Source organism: Ornithodoros turicata, chromosome 6 (genome assembly GCF_037126465.1).
Source record: "Ornithodoros turicata isolate Travis chromosome 6, ASM3712646v1, whole genome shotgun sequence".
Lineage (NCBI taxonomy): Eukaryota > Metazoa > Arthropoda > Arachnida > Ixodida > Argasidae > Ornithodoros > Ornithodoros turicata.
Genome location: NC_088206.1, coordinates 72,182,845 through 72,202,945, shown reverse-complemented (window position 1 = coordinate 72,202,945; position 20,101 = coordinate 72,182,845). Strand labels below are relative to the sequence as shown.

The following is a 20,101-nucleotide window of genomic DNA, read 5'->3' as shown; positions in this document are numbered from 1 at the left end:
GTTTGATGAAAACTTTTAGTAGATGTCGTCTGCTCTTGATACCACTTTCCTTCTTCGAGGCAGTCGTTTTGGGGATTAGCTTTGACTTTAAAATCGTCTTGACGCCTCAGGCTTGTGGCGCTCGTGAACGACTGGTTTCCTCTTGCACTACTTTTCTGTGTTGCAAAAACGCAGTCTGCGTACCAGTAACGACCACTTTATTTGCATCCACAAGTACCACTTACGGGGCAGTTAATAAATAACGATTTATTTTATTAGCCACCTGGCGTATAGAAACCGAAAATGGACTTCCGCCAAGATCGCAGGAACATGGAGTTCGGAAGTCCCGCTGTAGTGTAAGTTCACAGCAGACAGCCTACGTGTTGTTTGTGTTTCAGCGTCGTTACTGTGCATATTTTCATTCATGAAACTACCTGGTAGGAAGTTGAGGGCTTCGCATCTCTCACTTCGTGAAGAGTGAAGCGCAACATGGCGAGGTGAGTCGCTCCATGAGTACAACATCACTCATCCGCTGTTGTGTCAATAGTTGCAATCTGCCTTTAGGCTTAGCTTACAAACAATAACATTGCCCACATTTCCTTCGCATTTCTAAAATACCGCGCGCTTAAATCGTGTAAAATTCGCTCATACCCTCGCCGTTCACCAGGAGAACTTTGTATCTGCCTCCTTAAAGGCAAAAGTAACATTTTTGTTACGAACATAAAGTAGGCTTATGTTACATGGTCAGCGGTTTGCACCGCGAATTCCGAGAAATGCCTGGCTTTTTCGCCGCCAGCTTGCGGTTCGTCCCGGCGTATTACCGACGACGTACGACCGTCAGACGAGTCTGAATGGAGCTATCCCGTTCGTGGCCCGGAAACTATCGCGCTGTGGAAACTTGAAACCGTAGCACGTTCAGCGAAAGACTGGCTACTTCTGACGCAACCGGTGTCAAGCTCCATGCATTTTTAGCGGGTATACTAAGTGTACCGCATGCCTGTCTCGTAGTCTACTTAGTATACAGGTCATGGGTCGCAGCGCAGTAACAAGCTTCAAAAACTTCTGCAAAACCGGAGTGACATTTCGAAATTAATTGCGCTTCGAGGTGTGACGTTGTTGATTACGAAATGAGCAGTGGACGACGCTTCAGTTCCAAGGAGCCTGCGACCGCCTGTTAGCCAATCGGAAACACCGTGTTTTACACGTTTCATGTTGTTTGTTCCCCGTCATTGTGTTGCGGGAGCAAGGAGTGTGTAAGAGCTACATGTCTGTCAAAGTACAGTTCACTTTCATACCGCGTTCTAATGGTCTTTATAGTTTTCCTATATGCAAAAGTAGTTCCTGTGAGCCAGCAGCAAAAAAAAAAAAAAAAATAGTTCTAGTATTACTGAACAAGTTTTGAAAAAATTCTATTGCATGTGCGATGTTTTTCGCTCAGAAAACGCGCAGAACATTCCATCATCTGCAATCAATATACTCTTGTAAACATGATTGTTTTTTTTTTTGTTTTTTTTTTGGAATACGAGTTTTTAGCTTACAGTAGCTGCAAAGTATGTGGTCGTGTCAAACTAAATGCTGCGACACTTCACCCGAAGTATAAAAACAGTAAATGTATCGCATATATCTCTGGTTCAGAAAACAAGGAAGGAACATGTTGCGTACATTGATATGATATTCCGCAAACTCAACATCCATTTGCTCCATTAGCGTAACTCTGCCCGTGTATGGGTTCTACCGCACGTGGCAGCTGCAGCTTACATCGTTGACAGTCAGAACGAATTCCTGTGAGAAGTTTACACGCATGAAATAAGAACATGCGAGAAACTTTAGCATCACACGTTGAGCGCGTGCAAGCGCAAGTGCCTTTGGGAACTTGCCCAGAGTGTTGAGACAGCGTAGACGTCTTAATATAGCTGTTTGGCGAACGTAGTTAGCCATGCAGGGTTAACGGCTTGCTTTTGCATAGCCAGTGGAGAAGACCTGCCTACAACAGCCTTGTGGTTGTCCCGCAAATTGAAAAATATTGTGAAAAGGTCGCCGTTGTGATTACGACTAGTGATACCGCAAACTTTCTGTCCTGCGCGGTTCGACAGAATTTATTTATTTATTTCCACAAAGTGAAGGAGGCTGGACAAAAAGCTATCAATGTAGCTTGGAATTTCGAATTTCTACTCGGATTAGCCAGAGTTTTCAAAGGATCACACAGAGCTGATCTTTCTAAACGAGAGAAGAAGAAAAAAATACTCGAAGGAAAGTAATTTTTACTGAGGCCGGAACATGCACAAGGGGGGACAACCTCGAAGCTTCCCCCAAAAAAGTTTGGCGTTCCCATTCTGGTCGTTTCAGCATCCCCACAGTGGGGGGCCGGGGGGACCCCTTGCCCGTGGGGGGCGTGTCACTGGAGAAGACGCTGGGGGTGACCTCCCCCATAAGCGTCGCCACCCCCAAGGCCACCGACCTGGTGCGCACCAAGGAGCTGGAGGAAGCCCTGCGCCAGTTTGGCCTCTTCGAATCCGAAGAGGAGCTCGCACACAGGTCAGTTTCTCGCGCCTGCGTTTTTAACCACCCGTCTTCCGATTGGCCGGCCCTCAAGTCTGTAACAATGAAAGGCAGCACAAAAAGACCGCAACGAGAATCCCATTTCTGTGGATTCCCCGTTCAGCTGCATTAAAGGACTGGAATGCGATCCGTGAAAGGTCATCTTGACCACATGTGTGCAATGCACATCTGTAGTGCTCACTGTGAGCATGTGCTGCAGTCACGAAGCGCCCCTGTTACTGTTGCGCTCATGTTATGCATGCACGGTCCCAAGGTTGATGTTCGGACCTAACCAAGGGTGCAAGCAACTGGGTGGCAATGCTAGCATGAATGTACAGGGTTCACCAAGATAAACTTAGGGGTTTGTAACGAAGATAAAACAAATAAGAACTGTGTCGGAAAGCTAAAGTAGATATTAGAGGACATATTATGCCCAAAAATTTTATGTCGACACTGCCATTTTGTCCGTTCCCCTGCTGATGAATCGTGAAAATTAGAAAACCGCCGCTGCCTTGTCGGCTATACCTTTGTTTCAGCTCCTTTCTGTCAGGTGGCGAAACGGTCGAACGTGGCATTGCAGACGACATCGAAATCTGAGCAAGTGGAACTGAATGCAGAATCGTACTCTGCAACGTCGCGTTCGACCGTTTCGCCACCTGACGGAAAGAAGCTGAAACACAGGTATAGCCGTTTAGGAAGCGGCGATTTTTTAATTTTCGCGATTTATCCGCAGAGAAACAGACCAAGTGGCATTATCGACATAAAATTTTGGGGCATAATACGTCTTCTAACATCTACTTTGGCTTTCCTACACTGTTCTAATTTGTTTTACCTTCGTTACAAACCCCGAAGTTTATCTTGGCGAACCCTGTACAATGTTGGCAGAGGTGGTATTTTATGTGTATTTACTCGATGGTGGGTGCACTTCAAAATGTACAAGCAAAGGAAAAGTGGTCCGTATATCGCTCATAATCGCAGTTGTCATGCCGCATAAAGTGCTGAATCATCGTTATCATTGTAAAAATACGTACTTTTTCTTATTGGCACAATTAATACCCTCCCAACTTGAGCACCCAAATATAGGATTTTTTTTTCCTTGTCTGAGTGTTTTAATCCGCAAAAGACAAAGATCCCTCTGGGCTAAAAATGGTGCACACCATTCTTCTGTATCTTGAGCAACAAACTTTGATGGACTCCGCATTGCAGGATGGAAGTGCTGTCGAAGATAAATCAGCTGGTGAGGCAATGGATCTACGATGTCAGCATAAAAAAAGTAAGCGCAAAGAGGGCAATATTTTTTGTTGTAATGGGATAGTTTTGACCCACATACAGACTACCAGATCTATTAAATGACTGAATTTCATTTCATTCATTTTCATTTCATTTCATTGAAACATTTATTTCTTTTTTGCTTATAATTTGAGGCCGGAATGTCAAATGTTTAGGAAATTATTGGTCCAGATAAACACTTATTGCGGTAAAATAATCAGCAAAGACTGAACGCTAAGCATGAACTTTTGCTCGGGATCAAATTCGATGCAGAATATAAGAAATACATATTCGCGTGAAGAGTTGGCATTTCTCAAGTTTCTCGCAGGTGTAAAACTGCGTCTTATTGCTGTATAGTTGCGCTCTTTTGGGGGATAAAATGCTCATTGTGGCAATTTATTTCAGAACATGCCCCCAAATGCAGCAGAAAATGTTGGCGGGAAAATATACACGTTTGGTTCCTACCGGCTTGGGGTTCACACAAAGGGTAGGTGTTTTTGTTTTTGCATGGCTTGCCCCTTTGTGTGTTTTCATAATTGCAGTACTTTTCAGCCATAGGAGGCCTACGGAGTGGATGAAATATGTCTTTTGTTGGTACAGGTGCTGATATCGACACGTTATGCGTTGCGCCAAGGCACATCGAGCGGTCGGATTTCTTCTCCTCCTTTGTCGACCTGCTGCGGCAACAGGAAGAAGTCAAGGATCTCAGGGTTAGGACTCCGTTCCTAGTTTGTGTCGGTGAAGAGGGTTCCCGGAATGTGGTTCACTTGGGCTTCTTCGTTTTCGGGTTTTATTATTCTTGAAATTTGGTTGATGATGCTCTCGAAATGAAATTCGGGGAAGAACCGGGGTGGGCGTTTTGTCACGTATTTTATGTTGTCGGGAGTTTTCGGTTGAGATTAAAATCGCGTGTGTCAAGCTGGAGAGATGATTGCAGGGATGACCAATGGAATTCAGACAGGTGTCCAAAAAACCCGGCCTTTGGTACTACCTAGGAGGTGACTGGAGAGGAGGACCTTCAGGTGTTTAAGAATTAAGGTTGATAACGTGCTTCACCCTTTTCGTGGCCCACTGGATTGAATTGAATTGAATTGAATTTATTTTTTCTTTTGTTCCCATTTCATTATTTCGTTATTCTTTCACTGTGAAGCCATATGAGGTTGAAAGACGTCGCGGAATTTGGGGAGAAATCGGGTTATGCCCGAATTTCAGAAAATTGGTCCGGGGTGCAAATATCGTGAGAAATTGGATTTAACCCAAGAAGAACCCCCAAGTACACTTCATCTGTGCACCAGATACTTATTGTGGGAAGGTAATGTTTTTCAGTGATCAATGTGGAGCGTTGGCTCGTGAATTCCTGGTTGTCCGTGGGCCGTTTGTCTAGCGATGCCAAAACTGGTGTGTCGAGATTCAACTATGGATGTCTGTCTCTAGGCTGTTGAAGAGGCGTTTGTTCCCGTAATCAAGATGACCTTCGATGGGATTGAACTGGACATGCTGTTTGCACGTCTGGCCCTGAAGGACATTCCAGAGGACCAGGACCTCAGGGACGTCAATATCCTCAAAAACTTGGACCCAAAGTGTGTCCGCAGCCTTAATGGTGAGCTTGCTTCTTGCCTTTTTTTTCCCTAACTCTCTTCTTGTGTGGCATGAATGCAGAGAGCTCCTCATTCGGGGGACTGCTTTCGTTTCTGGTTACACGAGCAATTTGTGAAAGCTCGTGGTCCATTTAAAAATACCTTGGTAACAAGAACGGCTGTTGCTTTTCCGTCCCGTTCCTTTCTCGGGAGGGAACATTTTTTTTTTTTTATTAGTGTCACAGACGCAAACGTGTTTTCTCTCAACAGGGTGTCGTGTAACGGACGAGATCCTCCACCTGGTGCCCAACAGGGAAACCTTCAGGTTATCTCTACGGGCGATCAAATTATGGGCCAAAAGTGAGTTATACTGTGGTACATGTAGCTTCTAAACTGTTGGCAATATAATGCCAGCACTGATCTGGTACAGTCGCTGATCGATTCCGGAGTGTTTAAAAAATTGAGACTTTGTGATTTTCGAGGCAACACTGTGGAATACACTGTGATTGATTGGAGTGCTCTTCCCCTGGCATTGGTCGTCTTGCCAACTACCTTTGTGCGTAAAGAGTTTTTATGTATCCCCCCCTTCACGTTATGCCCCATGAGACCCTCGTGGGGCTGCCATAATCTCCCTGTACTATAAACGTCTTGTACATATCCCAATAGTACAAGGCTTCGGAAAGATGTTACCCTTTGCTTTTGACTAAAAATTTTTGGGTACTCGATAATTTTGGCCAAGTTCGTGGCTCCTAGAGAGAGGCTGAAAGAATCGGTTGGCGACTGTACTGCAGTTGAGTATTGTACTCTGCTAATCGGAGTGGTGTGTGCAGAGCACGGTGTGTACTCCAATGTCCTTGGCTACCTCGGGGGCGTGTCGTGGGCCATGCTGGTGGCCCGCACCTGCCAGCTCTACCCGAACGCTGCCGCAGCTACTCTAGTTCACAAGTTCTTCCTCGTCTTCTCACAGTGGTCAGTACGGCACCGCGCTCTCTTTGTCCCGTTTCCTACCGCATAAACCGGGTTTTCGGTTGATCCTTTCTATAAGTCGACCCAAGCGCACTGTTTTGGGTGTCATCGGCTTTCTGATCAAAGCTAGCCGTACAGTTAGAAAAAAAAAGCCTTTCAGGCAAGCTTACTTTGCAAAGCTTGTTTCAGCTAGCTAAGTGAATCGGTAGATAAAACACTTCATACTGCTTCTTCTTCTTTCTTCTTCTTTTTTCTTCTTTTTTCTTCTTTCTTCTTCTTTCTTCTTCTTTCTTCTTCTTTCTTCTTCTTCTTTCTACTTCTTCTTTCTTCTTCTTCTTCTTTCTTCTTCCTCCCTCCCCCCTCCAAGAAGCTTCCCTGAATGTGCCCCTGGAAGACGTGCAAGTTGCCGGATGACAACACCAATTTTTCCCCCTTCGACGAGACGGGAAGCAATTTTTTGCAGCTCGACCAATATTCCCGTTTATGCGGTACTTTCTGGATGCACGTTTTCACCGTCGCCAAGGGGAACGTTACGAAAAAGCGTGTGATAAACAATCGCAGGCCTTGGCCGAAGCCAGTGTTACTAAAACAGCCGGAGGAGAACAAGCTGGGTTTTCCTGTCTGGGACCCTCGCATCAACGTCGCCGACCGCTTTCACCTGATGCCCATCATCACCCCCGCATATCCGCAGCAGAACTCCACATTCAACGTCTCCATGTCAACAAGGGTCATCATGGGACAGGAGTTCAAGCAGGGTAAGAAGGAAGTTTTTTTGGGGACTGCTGAATAAAGATACGTTAGACTTGCGTTCCCGTCCAGTTCTTATCCGGTGTGAACGTGAACAGCGTTGTGGTGAAGCAGCTTGCTGACGTTGTGCCGCAGCTCCGTTCTTTTGCGATTACATACATTGGGCTTCTCCGCTACACCCGCAATTAGAGACCCTAGCTTTCCGCAATTCTGCAAAATTTCGTGGTATTGCCTATGTCCAGAGGTGGGCACCCTCACGAGGGCGTGCGAGATGGGGGGGGGGGGGGTGTTCCTCACCCTCACCTCACGATATTTGAGGTGAGGTGAGGGCTTCACCCGTGATGTTTTGTATAAAGGATTGAACACTTTAAATTTGCTGACTCTGTGTCGTCTGCTCAGGTCTCGCCATCACAGACGACATAATGCTCGGACGAGCGGATTGGATGAAACTGTTTGACCCGCCCAACTTCTTTGCGAAGTACAAGTAAGCGCACCCATCGAAATTTTAGCAGCACGTGGTTGCCCGTAACTGTGACGTCTCTCATGAACCACATTTTTTTTTCAATTTGTTTTCTTTTTATCCAACTGCCAGGCATTTCATAGTTGTCATAGCTACTGCATCAACAAAGGAGCATCATTTGGAATGGTAAGAACAGTATCCGTAGCGGATAACAGCGTGTGCGGTCGTACACCGCATGCTCACTGGTCGATCTGTTTGTAGGTATGGTTTGGTTGAGTCTAAAATACGAATCCTCATCTCCAACCTGGAGAGGCATCCCTACATAGAGATTGCTCACGTCAATCCTGAGTCGTTCCCACCATGTGAACCGGACGGGTGAGTGGAGTGCGCTCATTGAAGCACGGTAGCTTGGCGCACCACCGCGCTTGAAGCTGCGTAAATGAGCGTGTAATGTTGCCAGCATGCTCACTTGTCCGTTCCGCATTACAGCGACAAACTTCAGTCCATGTGGTTCATTGGCCTGCAGTTCAGCAAGACGGAGCACGTCAACGTGGACCTTACGTACGATATTTCGTCCTTTATAGAAACAGGTACGGCTATAATTAACTCTGGGCAAAATGTGTTTTCTGGCCGGGGTTGGCTACCGAAAATATTACTGTTTCCGTTTCCAGTAACTGAGAAACACTGCTTTTCGTTTCCGTTTCTGTTTCTGGACGATTTTCGGTAGCCGTTTCTGTTTCAGTCTCCTTTTAAGAACTCTGTTTTCCGTTTCCATTTTCGTTTCCCGTTGAATTTCGGTAATTATACCGTTTTCGTTTACGGTAGCCAACCCTGGTTCTGGCCTTCTGACCCTGCCACGTCCTCTTTTTTTTTCTTTACCTTTAATCGACGAAAGTAAGTTTACAGAAACGTTGTTACGCTTTTCAGTCAAAAGACAAGCCATGACCATCAACATGTACAAACAAGACATGGACATCGACATCAAACATGTTAGGCGGTGGGTTACGTGGATTTTTCACCACATTGTCTCACCCATTATTTACCAATTTGTAGTTACTGTTGTCTTTACATGCTTCTGCCTTCCTCTTCCTCTTAGGAGAGAACTGGTGAAATACTTACCGCAGCCTATACTGAATCGCTGTAAAAAGAAGGGAAAGGTGGTAAGTTCCTGTTCCTGCCACACGGCGAGCTTTTGTCCGACTTTGCGCGTGGACTTTCTGTTCCAGAGTACGACACCAAACTCAACGCCCCAAGGAAGTCCGGGTAACACGCCGGTGATGAATAAAAAATCCCTGGCCACCAGCAAGTCGGACTCTGCCCTCTTGGGCCTGACCGGGGACAGTCCAATGATAGACGCAAAGAACAGGGACGGAGACTCATCCTTCGAACTCATGGTGAGAACTTTTCTCGCGACTGGTTGGGCCAGGACTTCTATTGCAGTCGAGCCAGTTTATAACGATATTGACTGGAAGGCGAAAATCTGATCGTTACGTCGGAGCTTTCATGAAATCACCAGTCTGCATCATGTCGACGAAGTAGAACGACGCTGAACATTCGCGTTTTGTTGAGAAGTCAAAAGCATTTTTATATAGACCTAAATTGACACAGGTTTGTGTTGAAAGCTTTTCCAAAAACAACACAGCTGCCAACACACCACCTTTTGAGATCGACGACTTCGTCCATGGCTCGTTAGCCAGAGCCAGAGCCATAGTCATCATCGTTCTCATCCGCCAACTCACATTTTGGAAGCCATGGTACTTCGAAACAAGGTTTTGCACCAGTACAAAATCAGTCGAGCGTGTGCAACTTCGAGGCGAGCCATGTCCTTTTCCTCATCAACATGAATCCGGGAACAGCAGGCGTCAATCGTACCTTACGCAGCAGACCAGAAGAAAACTTGAGGGCGAGAGAACAATGTGGAGGGGGAGAGCAGCCTCCTTTGAAGACTTTGAAGTCGCGCACGTTGCAGCGCGCACATCACCGGCGGTTATATGTGTAGATAAATGCACCTCTTTCGCACTTTAATTCTGACTGAGGCTAAGGCACCTGAAAATGCGACTAATTTGTTTTCAATGAAAAAAAAATGGTATCTTCCTTTTCGATTGTTCACACGTTTTACGGGCTGTCGGGAGAATTCTGATCGCTATACGCGAACAATCGCTTTCACGGTGATTGTTATATCAGTGTTTCATTTGCAAGCACTTTAGTGGATGAGCTCACGGGAACCAGGAATTTGATTGTAATTTTGGGAGTTACCGCTATATTGAAGATGGTAATAAACAGGCTCGACTGTATAATGCCAGTGTTCTTGATGCAGTGACGCTTATTGTATGAAAGGCATTAAGTCAGTAGTACATTGCAGTTGCTAACCGATTTTTCAGACCTCTTGGAGACAGATATTGGTCCCGATAATCGAGGAATCTGAATTTTTAATCGGTGGCAAAAATCGACTCGGTGTCATAGAAAACTGTCCATAAGTGTCTGCTTTGCTGCGTGAGCACAGGGCAATTCATGACGACAAATTCCTTGTCACAGCTGCAGGGACCACTGTGGTTGAGCACCGGGGACATTTTTGCCGTTGACGCCTAGTGAACCGAGAACTTGTCCAGCGATTTCATTGCCTATTAAGTCGGCGCAAAATTCAATCAATAGAGAATGCTGCGCACGAAAAATGGACCTGTTCTTTTAGGAAACTGTCCGTAACTTTGGAGGTGGAAGCATCTTGTCCCTCTGTAGCATTTGAAGGTGCCAATAGTTTTCCCCAAAGAAATCAGTCGGAATTTTCCAGAACTGAAAAATTGGTTACCAACTGCGCTTAATCGCAAAAGTATCAAATTAATTACGCAAACATAGCCGCAGAGACTCGCTCCTACTATCCTAGAATCTGAGAAAGCTAGTGGTGTTTGTCACAAAATCATTTGCTATTAAGTCTTTTGTTGAACCTTTAAGTTTCTTCGCATAATTAACATCCCCTAATTTAAAACCTTGTGGGGCCTTTAATTATGAGCTCTGGAGAAGAGCATATGTCTGTGTACACTTGATGACCCATGCATGGGCAATGTGGCTCAGCATTCCAGCAGCACACCACCAGCGTCCGGGGTGCACCACAAGCGGAAGCTGGACCCCGAGGGTGGGGAGCCCCTAGGGGACTCCGTGAGCTGCCCCGATGGAGGGTTGGGCCCCGGGGACGAGGAAGAGGGGTCGAAGCGGTGCCGTTCGGACGAGGCCAACAGTGCCGCCTTCATGGACGCGGTCGGGCTCGGATGGGGAGAGTTGCCCTTCCTAGACCGGCCACAGGCTGACAACACCACGCACCAGTTGCAGGTAAACACCTCTTCTTTCCCAGACTCTCGTGGAAAGAAGTTCATGGGGGTTTGTTCCGAATTCGAGACCAATCCAGTGCAAAGGGACTGTCCGGGTGCTGATGAACAGTGAGGTATGTGGGGCGAAGTGCATACGAGCAGCTGAAGCGCGGCCAGCAGAGATGTGGAGTATAGAAGTGGTTCAGTGAGGTGATCAGGCGTTCGAGGTCAGTCAGTCGGTGGGATCTGTGAGGTGGTGATGATTGGCAAGGGAAGCTGCGGATATGTTTCAGGGAGCAAGCGTGGGAACAGTTAAGTAGTATCAGGGACAACCAACAAAGTATAGTTAGAGCCTGAAGTTTTAGGGTTTAACCAGACTCTTCCCCGAATTGAAGGTTGCCTCTTTAGGGTCAAACCCGATTTTTTTACCCGACAAATTGCCCTCCGAGACGTCTATAGGAATACACACCAACTTGTATGGCAGCAGATGCAGTTACCTCACCGTTGGTACCAAACCAGTGCAGTTAATTTGAGTAACTGGGCCGGATTTATCCCCAAATTTAGCATACTGGAAGCTTTTCCACCCAAATTCGCACAAATTTATAACACGTTTGTTTACCCGATTTTTACCCCCGAATTTGGGGGGAAAAATATTTCCCGAAGACTTCGGGCTGTAAGTATAAGTGCGCTCAAGAGCGGTAGGAACGTTGTACAGTGCTGGGCAAAAGTTTACGGAACTTGTTCCAGAGCGACTGGTACTGTACGGACTTGCAAACAGGTCACTGGGTTACCTAGGCACATGTCTGTAAGTCCGTACTCTCCCATTCGCTGCTACCACGTCACTCTGAGGAAGGAGTGTGCCGGAGCGTGTTCCGTAAACTTTTGTCCATCACTGTACTGTGCTGACAAGTAGCCCTAGGGTCGTTGAGCTGCGGATCACTGCAGTCAGGAGACCACTGACGACCAGTTCTTTGGCGGTAGCGGAGGTCTGTAGTAGTAGGTGTTACGGCTACATTTGATATAGTCCACGTTAAGGCGGACTCACGCGATCGAGTTACGTTCGCTTCCAGCGAGGATTGATGGCACCGTTGGAAAATTGTTTTCTTTATTTAGCTTTCCTCCCGTGCCCTAAGGAAGTGACGTAATTGGCGCCAGCGTGTAGGACACGGTAGCGAATGACAAAACCGTTATTTTCGTGTGCAGGGATCCAGAAAACTGCGGCGAGTTTGTCGAATTTGTTGATTGCAATCAGTTCCTGGACTGTTACTGTAGGGAATTACATAATTTTTGCTCAGATATTGCAGCCGTGCGTGCCGAGAGAAGCGATTTTGTTGCTTGCATCTCCCGTAGACTTGCATGTATTGAAAATTTGACAAACTTTAGTTCGCCAAAAATCGGCAGATCGCTTCAGGCCTTCAAAATTGTGTCGTTCCCTAGACAGATTCGAGAGGAACACGCCTGCACCCGTTCCATGCAGAAGTTTATCGAGGTTTAGGAGAACCCTGCGAACAGAAATTTTCCATAAACGTTCTTAAGAAGTGAGTCCGCCTTAAAAACTGTGACAGTTTTCAACGTTTGTTCAAGGCTACGAAGGGTGTACAGCCCTTCAACTATGCCACGTGCCAACAAGTTTCGCATGTACGATGCGTTTGACGAATCTGCTTAGACGTAAACTTGCTACGTATAGTGTGACTCGCATGTTTAAAAGGGAGGCGTCTCACGGATTCCTGTTCGAAACAGGCTAATGTCGCAGACCTGCACTGTTGGCACAACCGATCCGGGTTATGACAGCGTTTTTCCTTGGAAGTCTGAAATGGTCCGCCGTACCTGGACGTGAATCGTACGTGTGCTTTTGTATCGGTATATAGAAGTGTTGGGAGTAACTTCGATCTAAGTAGACTACGGTTCGACTACCTTAATCTCCTGGCATCAATGAAGCAGGAAGATGCGGTGGAATTAGAGGTGTACTTTGACAAAGCTAGCATTCAAAAGGCGTAGAGATATGCTTTGGTGGGGTTAGCATTGACGAGCCACTGAAGTGTACTTCGGTGTGGTTAAAGGGGCACTAAACTGAATGTAGTACTTCGTTTAAAAAACTGCACCGAGTGAGAGCAGGCGTCTCACCCCACCTAAATATATGTGCAAGGCTTTGTGTAACACAAGCGCTTTTACTGTTTAAAAAGCAGATCAAAGAGCGAAATCTGTGCGTCTCTCTCCTACCTCTAATGCATCAGCAAACATCACTGGCCTGCATGGAAGGGGGAAGATGTATCAGAAACTTGTATTTACGGACTCATCCGCAAGTGACGTTTTGCGTCGTCGACCAATCCCGGACTCCCACAAGGTCGGCTGCACGGGGGGAACTTGGGAACTGCTACAACCTGTGTGCTGCCCACTGTTGTGGCTCCACCGCTGCTGAGGCGTTTCACTTAATTACTGTGGCTTATAAAGTCATCTCATTGCCGCTAGTCAGGGTTGACACCTTTCGTAGTAAAAAATACCGGCTGGGGGAGAGGAGGTGGAATAGAGGGAAAGGGAAGTGGGTGATGGGTGGAAGAGCACACGCAGAAAACGAGAGAGAGAGCTCAAGATAATACGAGGAAACATATGTTCCTGTGTGTAATAATAATAAGAACTGGTGACTGCGGAGTTGGGTCTATGCTCCAGATTTATTGAAGCTGTAGTGAAATGTTGAAGGGAAAACCCCGCAAAAGCCCATATGAAAGGTCCTGAGCCACAAATACCGGCAAAAGGCTGCCGGTATCACCTTCGTACCGGCAACCGGCAGAGCGAGCAAATAACCGGCCGTGCCGGTATGATACCGGCTAGAGTCACTAAATAAGCTACGCTTCAGAGTAGCGACACTGAGCCGCCATGTTGTTTCGGATGACCTCCAGCCCCACCTCTATTTTGGCAGTAGAAATAGATGAAGGTGAAGTTCAGCAGTGGAAGAAGACGACACTTCGAAGAGCGCTAAATGGATGGCGCTGGAGGTCATCCGAAACAACATGGCGGCTCAGTGTCGCTGCTCTGAAGCGTAGCTTATTTAGTGACCCTATTACCGGCCTGGTGGCAACCCTACTGCTAGTGAAGGCGTCCAGAAAAGATGTACAGATAATACGTTGTGGAGGGACATTCCTCAAGAGTGTAGAGTAATGGATATAAAAAATTTAAAAAAAGAAACTTTAAGTTTAAGCAGAATAAGCGGCGGCCCGCATGAAACGTCAGAACGACGTCTACGCTATTGTCGTGAGAACTTACACCCCTGTCACAGGGCAGATTGAATGTCATTCCCAGCGAATGAGTTTTGGGGAAACCCATTTGCTTTTCCCTCTCGCAGTAGAGAGTTAGCGAAAGCAGCAACGATAAACCCTTTGAAGAAATGAAAGACGAATGAAAAGTTGCACTCAATATTTTAAAAGAAATTTGATAACTTTTGTCACGAAGGAAGGGACGCGTAACACTATTTTTCTGAGAGCTACCCTCGTTCCCAGTCGCAGTGTTGCCAAGTGCGGTGCAGATTGGCTTCTTAATTGATGTTTGCTTGTGATACTTAGCCAAGTAAGTGTCGTCAGAAATGCGACGATTTCGTGAAATAATGTAATGTTTCGCTATTTTCGAGAAAACGAAATTAAAATAGGACTAATGTACCTGTGTAATCATATGTTCGGCCCCGGTGTCTTAATTATCGACAGTAACACCATTGGCGAATGGCATTCTGTTTTTTCGTGTAGCTCGATGCAATACAAACGAATGACGAATGTCGTTCGCTGGGAATGCCATTTAGTTAGCCGTGTGACAAAGGTATGATAGGGCGGAGCAAGTTTAAGAAATAGTGCACGACATGTTTCGTAATTACTGCTCTACTACGTCATTGTAGGCCTTCATAATTTAAGAAAATATGTTTAAGAGTTAAATGAACGTGTACCAACTGTTACACCGTTGCTCTTCTGTCTGTTTAGTGCCCCTTTAACATTAGTGAGGGCACAGAGGCAACCTTGGGGTAACTAATACCAATAAGGCATGGAGTTGTGGTCTAAATCAGGGTGTCTACCAACGTGGGAAACAGGGAATTGTCAGGGAATTTGGCCAAAAAGCAGCTTAAGTCAGGGAAAAGGAAAGTGCCGTGATGATGCGCAACAAATCGCGAGTGCCGACCCGTGGTTGAAGTTTGCCAATACGACAAGCTCTAAGGCAGAAAAGTAGTTCCAAGTTCCCTTCTTTTTTTTTTTTTTTTTTGTCAGGGAATTCGCTAGTCTTCGAAATTCGAAATAGTCTGTGAAAACCTGGAAAAGTCGGGGGAATTTGAAGGCCGCAATTTGGTAGATACCCTGTAAATGTCTAAAGCTTCGCCTCTTAGAAGAAAAAAAAAAAAGAGTGCTGCAACGCTGGGAACTGGTAGCAACGGAGCCCACGGCCTGAATGTTTATAGAGACAGGAAGCTGATGAAACAAAATTCCATACCCTCTTGTTGTGTGTTGTCTTGTAGGTATTGGGCTGAGACCGTGCGTACTACCAAGGCTGCCGTTGAGCCCGGTTCTCTGCGCTGCACGAGTTTCGACCGCACGTTTCGACCAACCTTTCGACCAACCTTCGGGGGTGGAAAACGTCACGATAAGCCCGTCACGCCAGCGACGACGTCGTTTTAAATGGGAGAGAGAGAGAGAAAGAGGACGAACGGGCATGCTCTCCCGTCACTGCCACCGTCACCGCCTACAATATGTCGTACAGTGGTGCTTTTTTTGCTGGACGAATTGAGGAACAGGGAAAAAAAAAAAACTATGCAGAAACTTTTCATAAGACACTCGTGAGAAGGACACCATTTTTGAACACTGCTGTGTGTGATCCGTGCACTTAGGGTTGTTCTTGTTCTCTTCTTTTAGGAACTACTAGCAATTAGTACTTGTGCAGTTGTCCGACGTTTCACTCAAACGAGAAAGCAAAAGAATTGAGTGTTCTCTTTTTTTTTTTTTTTTTTTTCATTCACTGTCTCGTTTTTGTGGTACTCTACTAAATAAAGGTACGATCCTGCTTGTCGAATAGTGCAGAGAGAGAGAAGGCTCAGTACTCCAGTCGCAGTACGAATTCTGTGGGACGAAATAAATCGATTAATTGTGCATGGTGTCGTCAGTACTAGTAGAATCGTTCTGCTGCCCCGTGTTTAAAAGAGCAAGGCTGTTGTAGCTTTTTAAGTGTAAGTATGAGATATTCCTTCCTACAATATAGAGTGAAATGATAGGTGAATTACACTGGGTATAGAATACTGGGGCCGAAGAATAAGAATGCAAAGGCAGTCTGGGGGGGGGGACAGATGGGACACATTTTAAGGGCCTCGTTCAGTTCACATATCGCCCGCAAGGATCAACCTGTTTGACGTGTACCGAACATGAGGAAAAGTTATTCTGTAGTGAGAACATTTTGTAGGTTGTGAATAGATCACTGGAGGTTTTGCTGGACTCTGAATGCACTGCTACGTCACAATTTGCAACATGTCGGCATAAACGTTGCTTGAACTGCCCGTTTCATACACCTTGGGCACAGTAGTACATCAACTATTCTCCCTTTGCTTTCAGGGGTCCCCACCTAGGTCGTTGAAACGGCAGTTGGAACCTGTAGAAGGCAACAGCGACGAGCCCGTCAAGAGGCGCAAGAGCGATGACCCTGCTCTGGAGGCTGAAGTATGTGTAAACAACACTGCTGTATTGACACCTTGCGTCCACGTACAAATGTATCAAAAGCATCCGCATGGAAACCAAAGAAATATCTCCAATTCACAACTGACGTGTCAATGTTGATAGGCCTGGGAGTTCAGAGATCATTCCAGATGTCCAGTTTTGCTTAAAGGGACAGTTGCATCCGGAAACCTATCTCTGAAACCGATACCACTACTATATTGGGCGTCACCCGGCGATCTACTTGGCTAATTTTTACGTCCGAAAAGCGCTCGTATATTAAATTAACATATTTTAAAAATCAGCACTGCTGCCGCTGCCGCAGGGTCTGCGGAGGCGTGACATCGCTCCCTAACTGGAGGAGTGAGAGGGCGGAGCTCAAAGGAGACCGCCGTGGCATTTCTTCTCTCAAGGCCACGCCCTCATTGGTTCTTAGGGAGTGACGTTTTTCACGTTTTTCCCAGAGAGGGAATTCCTGCATACTCTCAACATCCGTCGTCTACTCTTCCCATGTGTTCCATCGAATAACAGTCAAATTACGCCACTATTTCGTGCAGAATTTTCGATACCATGGTCAAAGGTCTACGAGGAATAAAATGTCAACTTAGTTTCGAAATAGACTGGAACGGATGTGACCATCCCTTTAAACCTTCGCGACTGCGCATGTCAGGATTGGGGGCTCGCATCCACTCAACAAGGACTGCTGTGGAGTCTTTTTTTTTACGGCGCTGTGCTCCACCTTTACATTTTGTCTCGCTATTGGGTCAGCGGAAGCTGCGGAACATTTTGGTGAAAATCGGGTGCGCGGAAGGATGCAGACCCACACGTGCCTCAACTTTTGAGCAGCGATGCACTGTCACTGTGCATCAACTTCCTACACACCATTGCAGTGTTTGATTAGATCTTAGAGCGTATCCAATGCTTTGTGCATTGTACACTCATCCGCCACTTTCTCTCTCTCTCTCTCTCTCTCTCTCACCTTTGCAGGGAGGGTCAAGACTAGACGGAAGCCAATCTCCCAACTCCCTGAACCACATCGGTTCGGACAATGGCCAGCACGGACCGTTGGAATGTTCCGCGGAGGTAATATTCTCGCTCCCTCCTAATCTCTCGCTGGGTTTGGGTCCTTGCCAACTATACATGTTTACCCGTTTCACGATTTTAACCCTGGTCCAGTCTGGCGTTGCATTTCAGCACATCGCGACGAAAGCTACGAACCACATTATTCAACCGTCCTTTAAGAACGACCTCGGCGCCAGCTTGGCGGACGACTCGTGTCGAGCGGACATCTCGAAGCTGCCGCTGGTGACCGTGCAGAACAAGAACGGAACGTCTGACGTGAGTGGTGGCTCTTCCGCAGTTTTACTCCACTTCGGGCCGTGACGACTTTATCCGACCTTCATTTTTCTGCATAGACCGTAGACGCCGCAGGCTCGGCGCAGCTCATCAACATCGACCTGGGCTCTGTCTGATGATGGCCAGCCAGGTAAAAGACTTGTGGGCCTGACGAAGCTGCAGCCCACCCACCCACCCACCCATCCCTCTCCCCACCTCTCTCTCCCTCGTCTCATTCTCTTTTACAGGGAGAGAGACAGGTAAGGACTTGGCCCCCACCCCACCCCATCAGCGGGCACGTGGTGTGCCGCGGAGTTACCGGGTGACGTGATGTACAGTTGAGATCCCCCGACGGATGACTCGGCAGGAAAGTGTCACAATATGCCGCAGAATGGTTTCGCGCGTGTGTGTGTGTACAGGGTTTGCACGGAGGGCTGAGCAGCGAGCAAGTGGGTCTGTTTAGACCGTTCCCCACCCTCCCTTTTATGTCTTAGCACACGACAGCGTGACCAGGATGTGTACATACGTAGGTTGCCAACCTTCGATTTCGCGGAAGACGACGTTTGAATCAGATCGATTCGTACGTAGGACTCGTAACGAATGGCGCAAACGGCCTCCTGCGTGCTTGTCCTCTCGCCCGCCCGCCCGTCCGAAAATCCTCCGAGCACTCTTTGCTCTCCCTCGCTTCTTTCTTTTGATATGTATGCTGTATCTATACGTGTACGCGAGACTTTCTCTTTTTTTCTTTCTTTTCTTTCTGGACTCTGGAGACCGCGCCGGTCTGCACGGGATGAAGCCCGTGTTGATGGGCAGAGCAAGTGGTTGTTGGACTGGTGTGTCTTTTATGTGTGCGCTTTCGGGAGAAGATGCGACGTCGGGGCCGATGATGCGTTCTCGTAGGCGAACACACGGACTCTTGCGCCTCGGGAACCATCGCAGCGTCCCGAGAGAGAGAGGAGGGGGTGATGTTGTAATGCAAGAAGTGATTTGTGATATAGTCTGGAGTGTACGAGGTTTCTAGGCTGCCTTTTTTCTTTTTTATTATTATTTTACCTACGTAGCTGAGGGGAAAAGAAAAAAGGTGTGTTATCTCAGGTGTGGACGTGTTTTTAGAGGAAAGATGGATTTGTACTGCGCGTGATGTACTGCTGCTGCTGCTGCTGCTGCTCTGGACGCTGTCGTCTGCTGCGAGAAATTGTTTTTGTTTTGTCGGGCAAAACACGATTTCTGCATATTATTTTACACCGTGTTAGCTCGGATTGGAGCCTTCCCGCTGTTCTACGCCTGCTGGATCGCCAGTGCGTAACAAAAAAATTGGCGACCCTTTCGTAGCTTTGGCAGCGCTGTTTTGCAGAATGCAGAACTATGTTGACGAATGGGCCTTAGGCGTTAGCTTTGCGATGCTTTTTCCTTCGTCTTAGTTCGAGTTAAACTGGAAATGAACAGTTGGGAAATTCTGTGCTTCGAGATCGTTATTTATACGCAGTTTTCGCCCCCCTGAAATGTGCATCGGTAATCCTTACCAAACTGTCTGCAGTTGCAAAAACATCATCATCTCAAAATCAACATGGAAACTGACCACAGTACAAGCATTTTCACGCAGTTTCTGTGAAGTGCTGCATAACCAGAAAATTGATTTTCACCAGTTCATGTCCATCTTGATGCCCTCGAAAGTACCCGTTGACACGAAGGAATTTGAAAGTCTGAATGTTCTAGTTCTATCTATACTGGTGTGGTGCGTATTTTTGTGAGGGAAATTATTGTGGCAACAACCGCTTAGGCACAGGGTTTTGTGTTCTGGGGTTCTGAAAAAAAAAAAATAATGTTGGACGTTATCAAACTCTATTGGACATGTAGCATCAGACGACAGGATAAGAGCCCAGGAAGTTGTCATTGATCTCAGTGGTATTGTTGAGTAAATAGGAATTTCAGAATGTACTTTCGTGGTGTCACAGCTACCCTTTCGGATGGCACCTTTTGTATGCAAAGTATCTGTTTTGAAGTGAAGTGCTCTACGTATCGACGGAGCCCAATACAGGAGAAAGGTATAGATGCTTTGTTCCGCTCAGTGAAGTTGTCAAAACAGGTGGGTACTGGATGCTTGAGAAATGTCACAGGAGGCATGGTTTTTCTTTTTTTATATATTGTGCATAGGAAAGACGAAGTTCGTCAAGATTTTTTTTTCTTTCTTCATTTCTTAATGTAAAATCGGCTGTTGTAGTTGCGATACGCTCATGTGATGTACAGTTTAAAGAC

General features: G+C 46.6%; 1 protein-coding gene across 5 annotated transcripts; it reads left to right on the top strand.

Annotated features, from left to right (window-relative positions):
- The first annotated feature begins 233 nt into the window (after positions 1 to 233).
- On the top strand, positions 234 to 19,477 carry LOC135397297 (poly(A) polymerase type 3-like). Of its 5 annotated transcripts, none has more exons than XM_064628768.1 (22): positions 234 to 335; positions 421 to 476; positions 2,326 to 2,514; positions 3,724 to 3,790; positions 4,192 to 4,273; positions 4,387 to 4,496; positions 5,221 to 5,386; positions 5,634 to 5,723; positions 6,194 to 6,332; positions 6,891 to 7,084; positions 7,476 to 7,560; positions 7,669 to 7,722; positions 7,798 to 7,911; positions 8,026 to 8,126; positions 8,464 to 8,533; positions 8,633 to 8,696; positions 8,763 to 8,930; positions 10,606 to 10,860; positions 16,412 to 16,516; positions 17,498 to 17,593; positions 17,687 to 17,848; positions 17,926 to 19,477. In XM_064628768.1, exons 2-22 carry the CDS (start codon positions 469 to 471, stop codon positions 17,980 to 17,982), a joined length of 2,376 nt encoding a protein of 791 aa, XP_064484838.1. In that variant the 5' UTR covers positions 234 to 335; positions 421 to 468; the 3' UTR covers positions 17,983 to 19,477. The 5 variants fall into 5 exon arrangements, 4 of the variants coding, with proteins under 4 accessions (XP_064484838.1, XP_064484837.1, XP_064484839.1 ...); XM_064628767.1 differs by having other exon boundaries at positions 277 to 476; positions 17,926 to 17,996; positions 18,094 to 19,477; XM_064628769.1 differs by having other exon boundaries at positions 277 to 476; positions 17,705 to 17,848.
- The last annotated feature ends 624 nt before the right edge of the window (positions 19,478 to 20,101 follow it).

What these genes read in the sequence shown, in the direction of transcription:
- LOC135397297 (XM_064628768.1), top strand. An exon ending in AAGAAGTCAAGGATCTCAGG is followed by an intron (nt 4,497 to 5,220) that starts GTTAGGACTCCG and finishes GTCTGTCTCTAG; the next exon opens with GCTGTTGAAGAGGCGTTTGT. An exon ending in TTCGTCCTTTATAGAAACAG is followed by an intron (nt 8,127 to 8,463) that starts GTACGGCTATAA and finishes TACGCTTTTCAG; the next exon opens with TCAAAAGACAAGCCATGACC.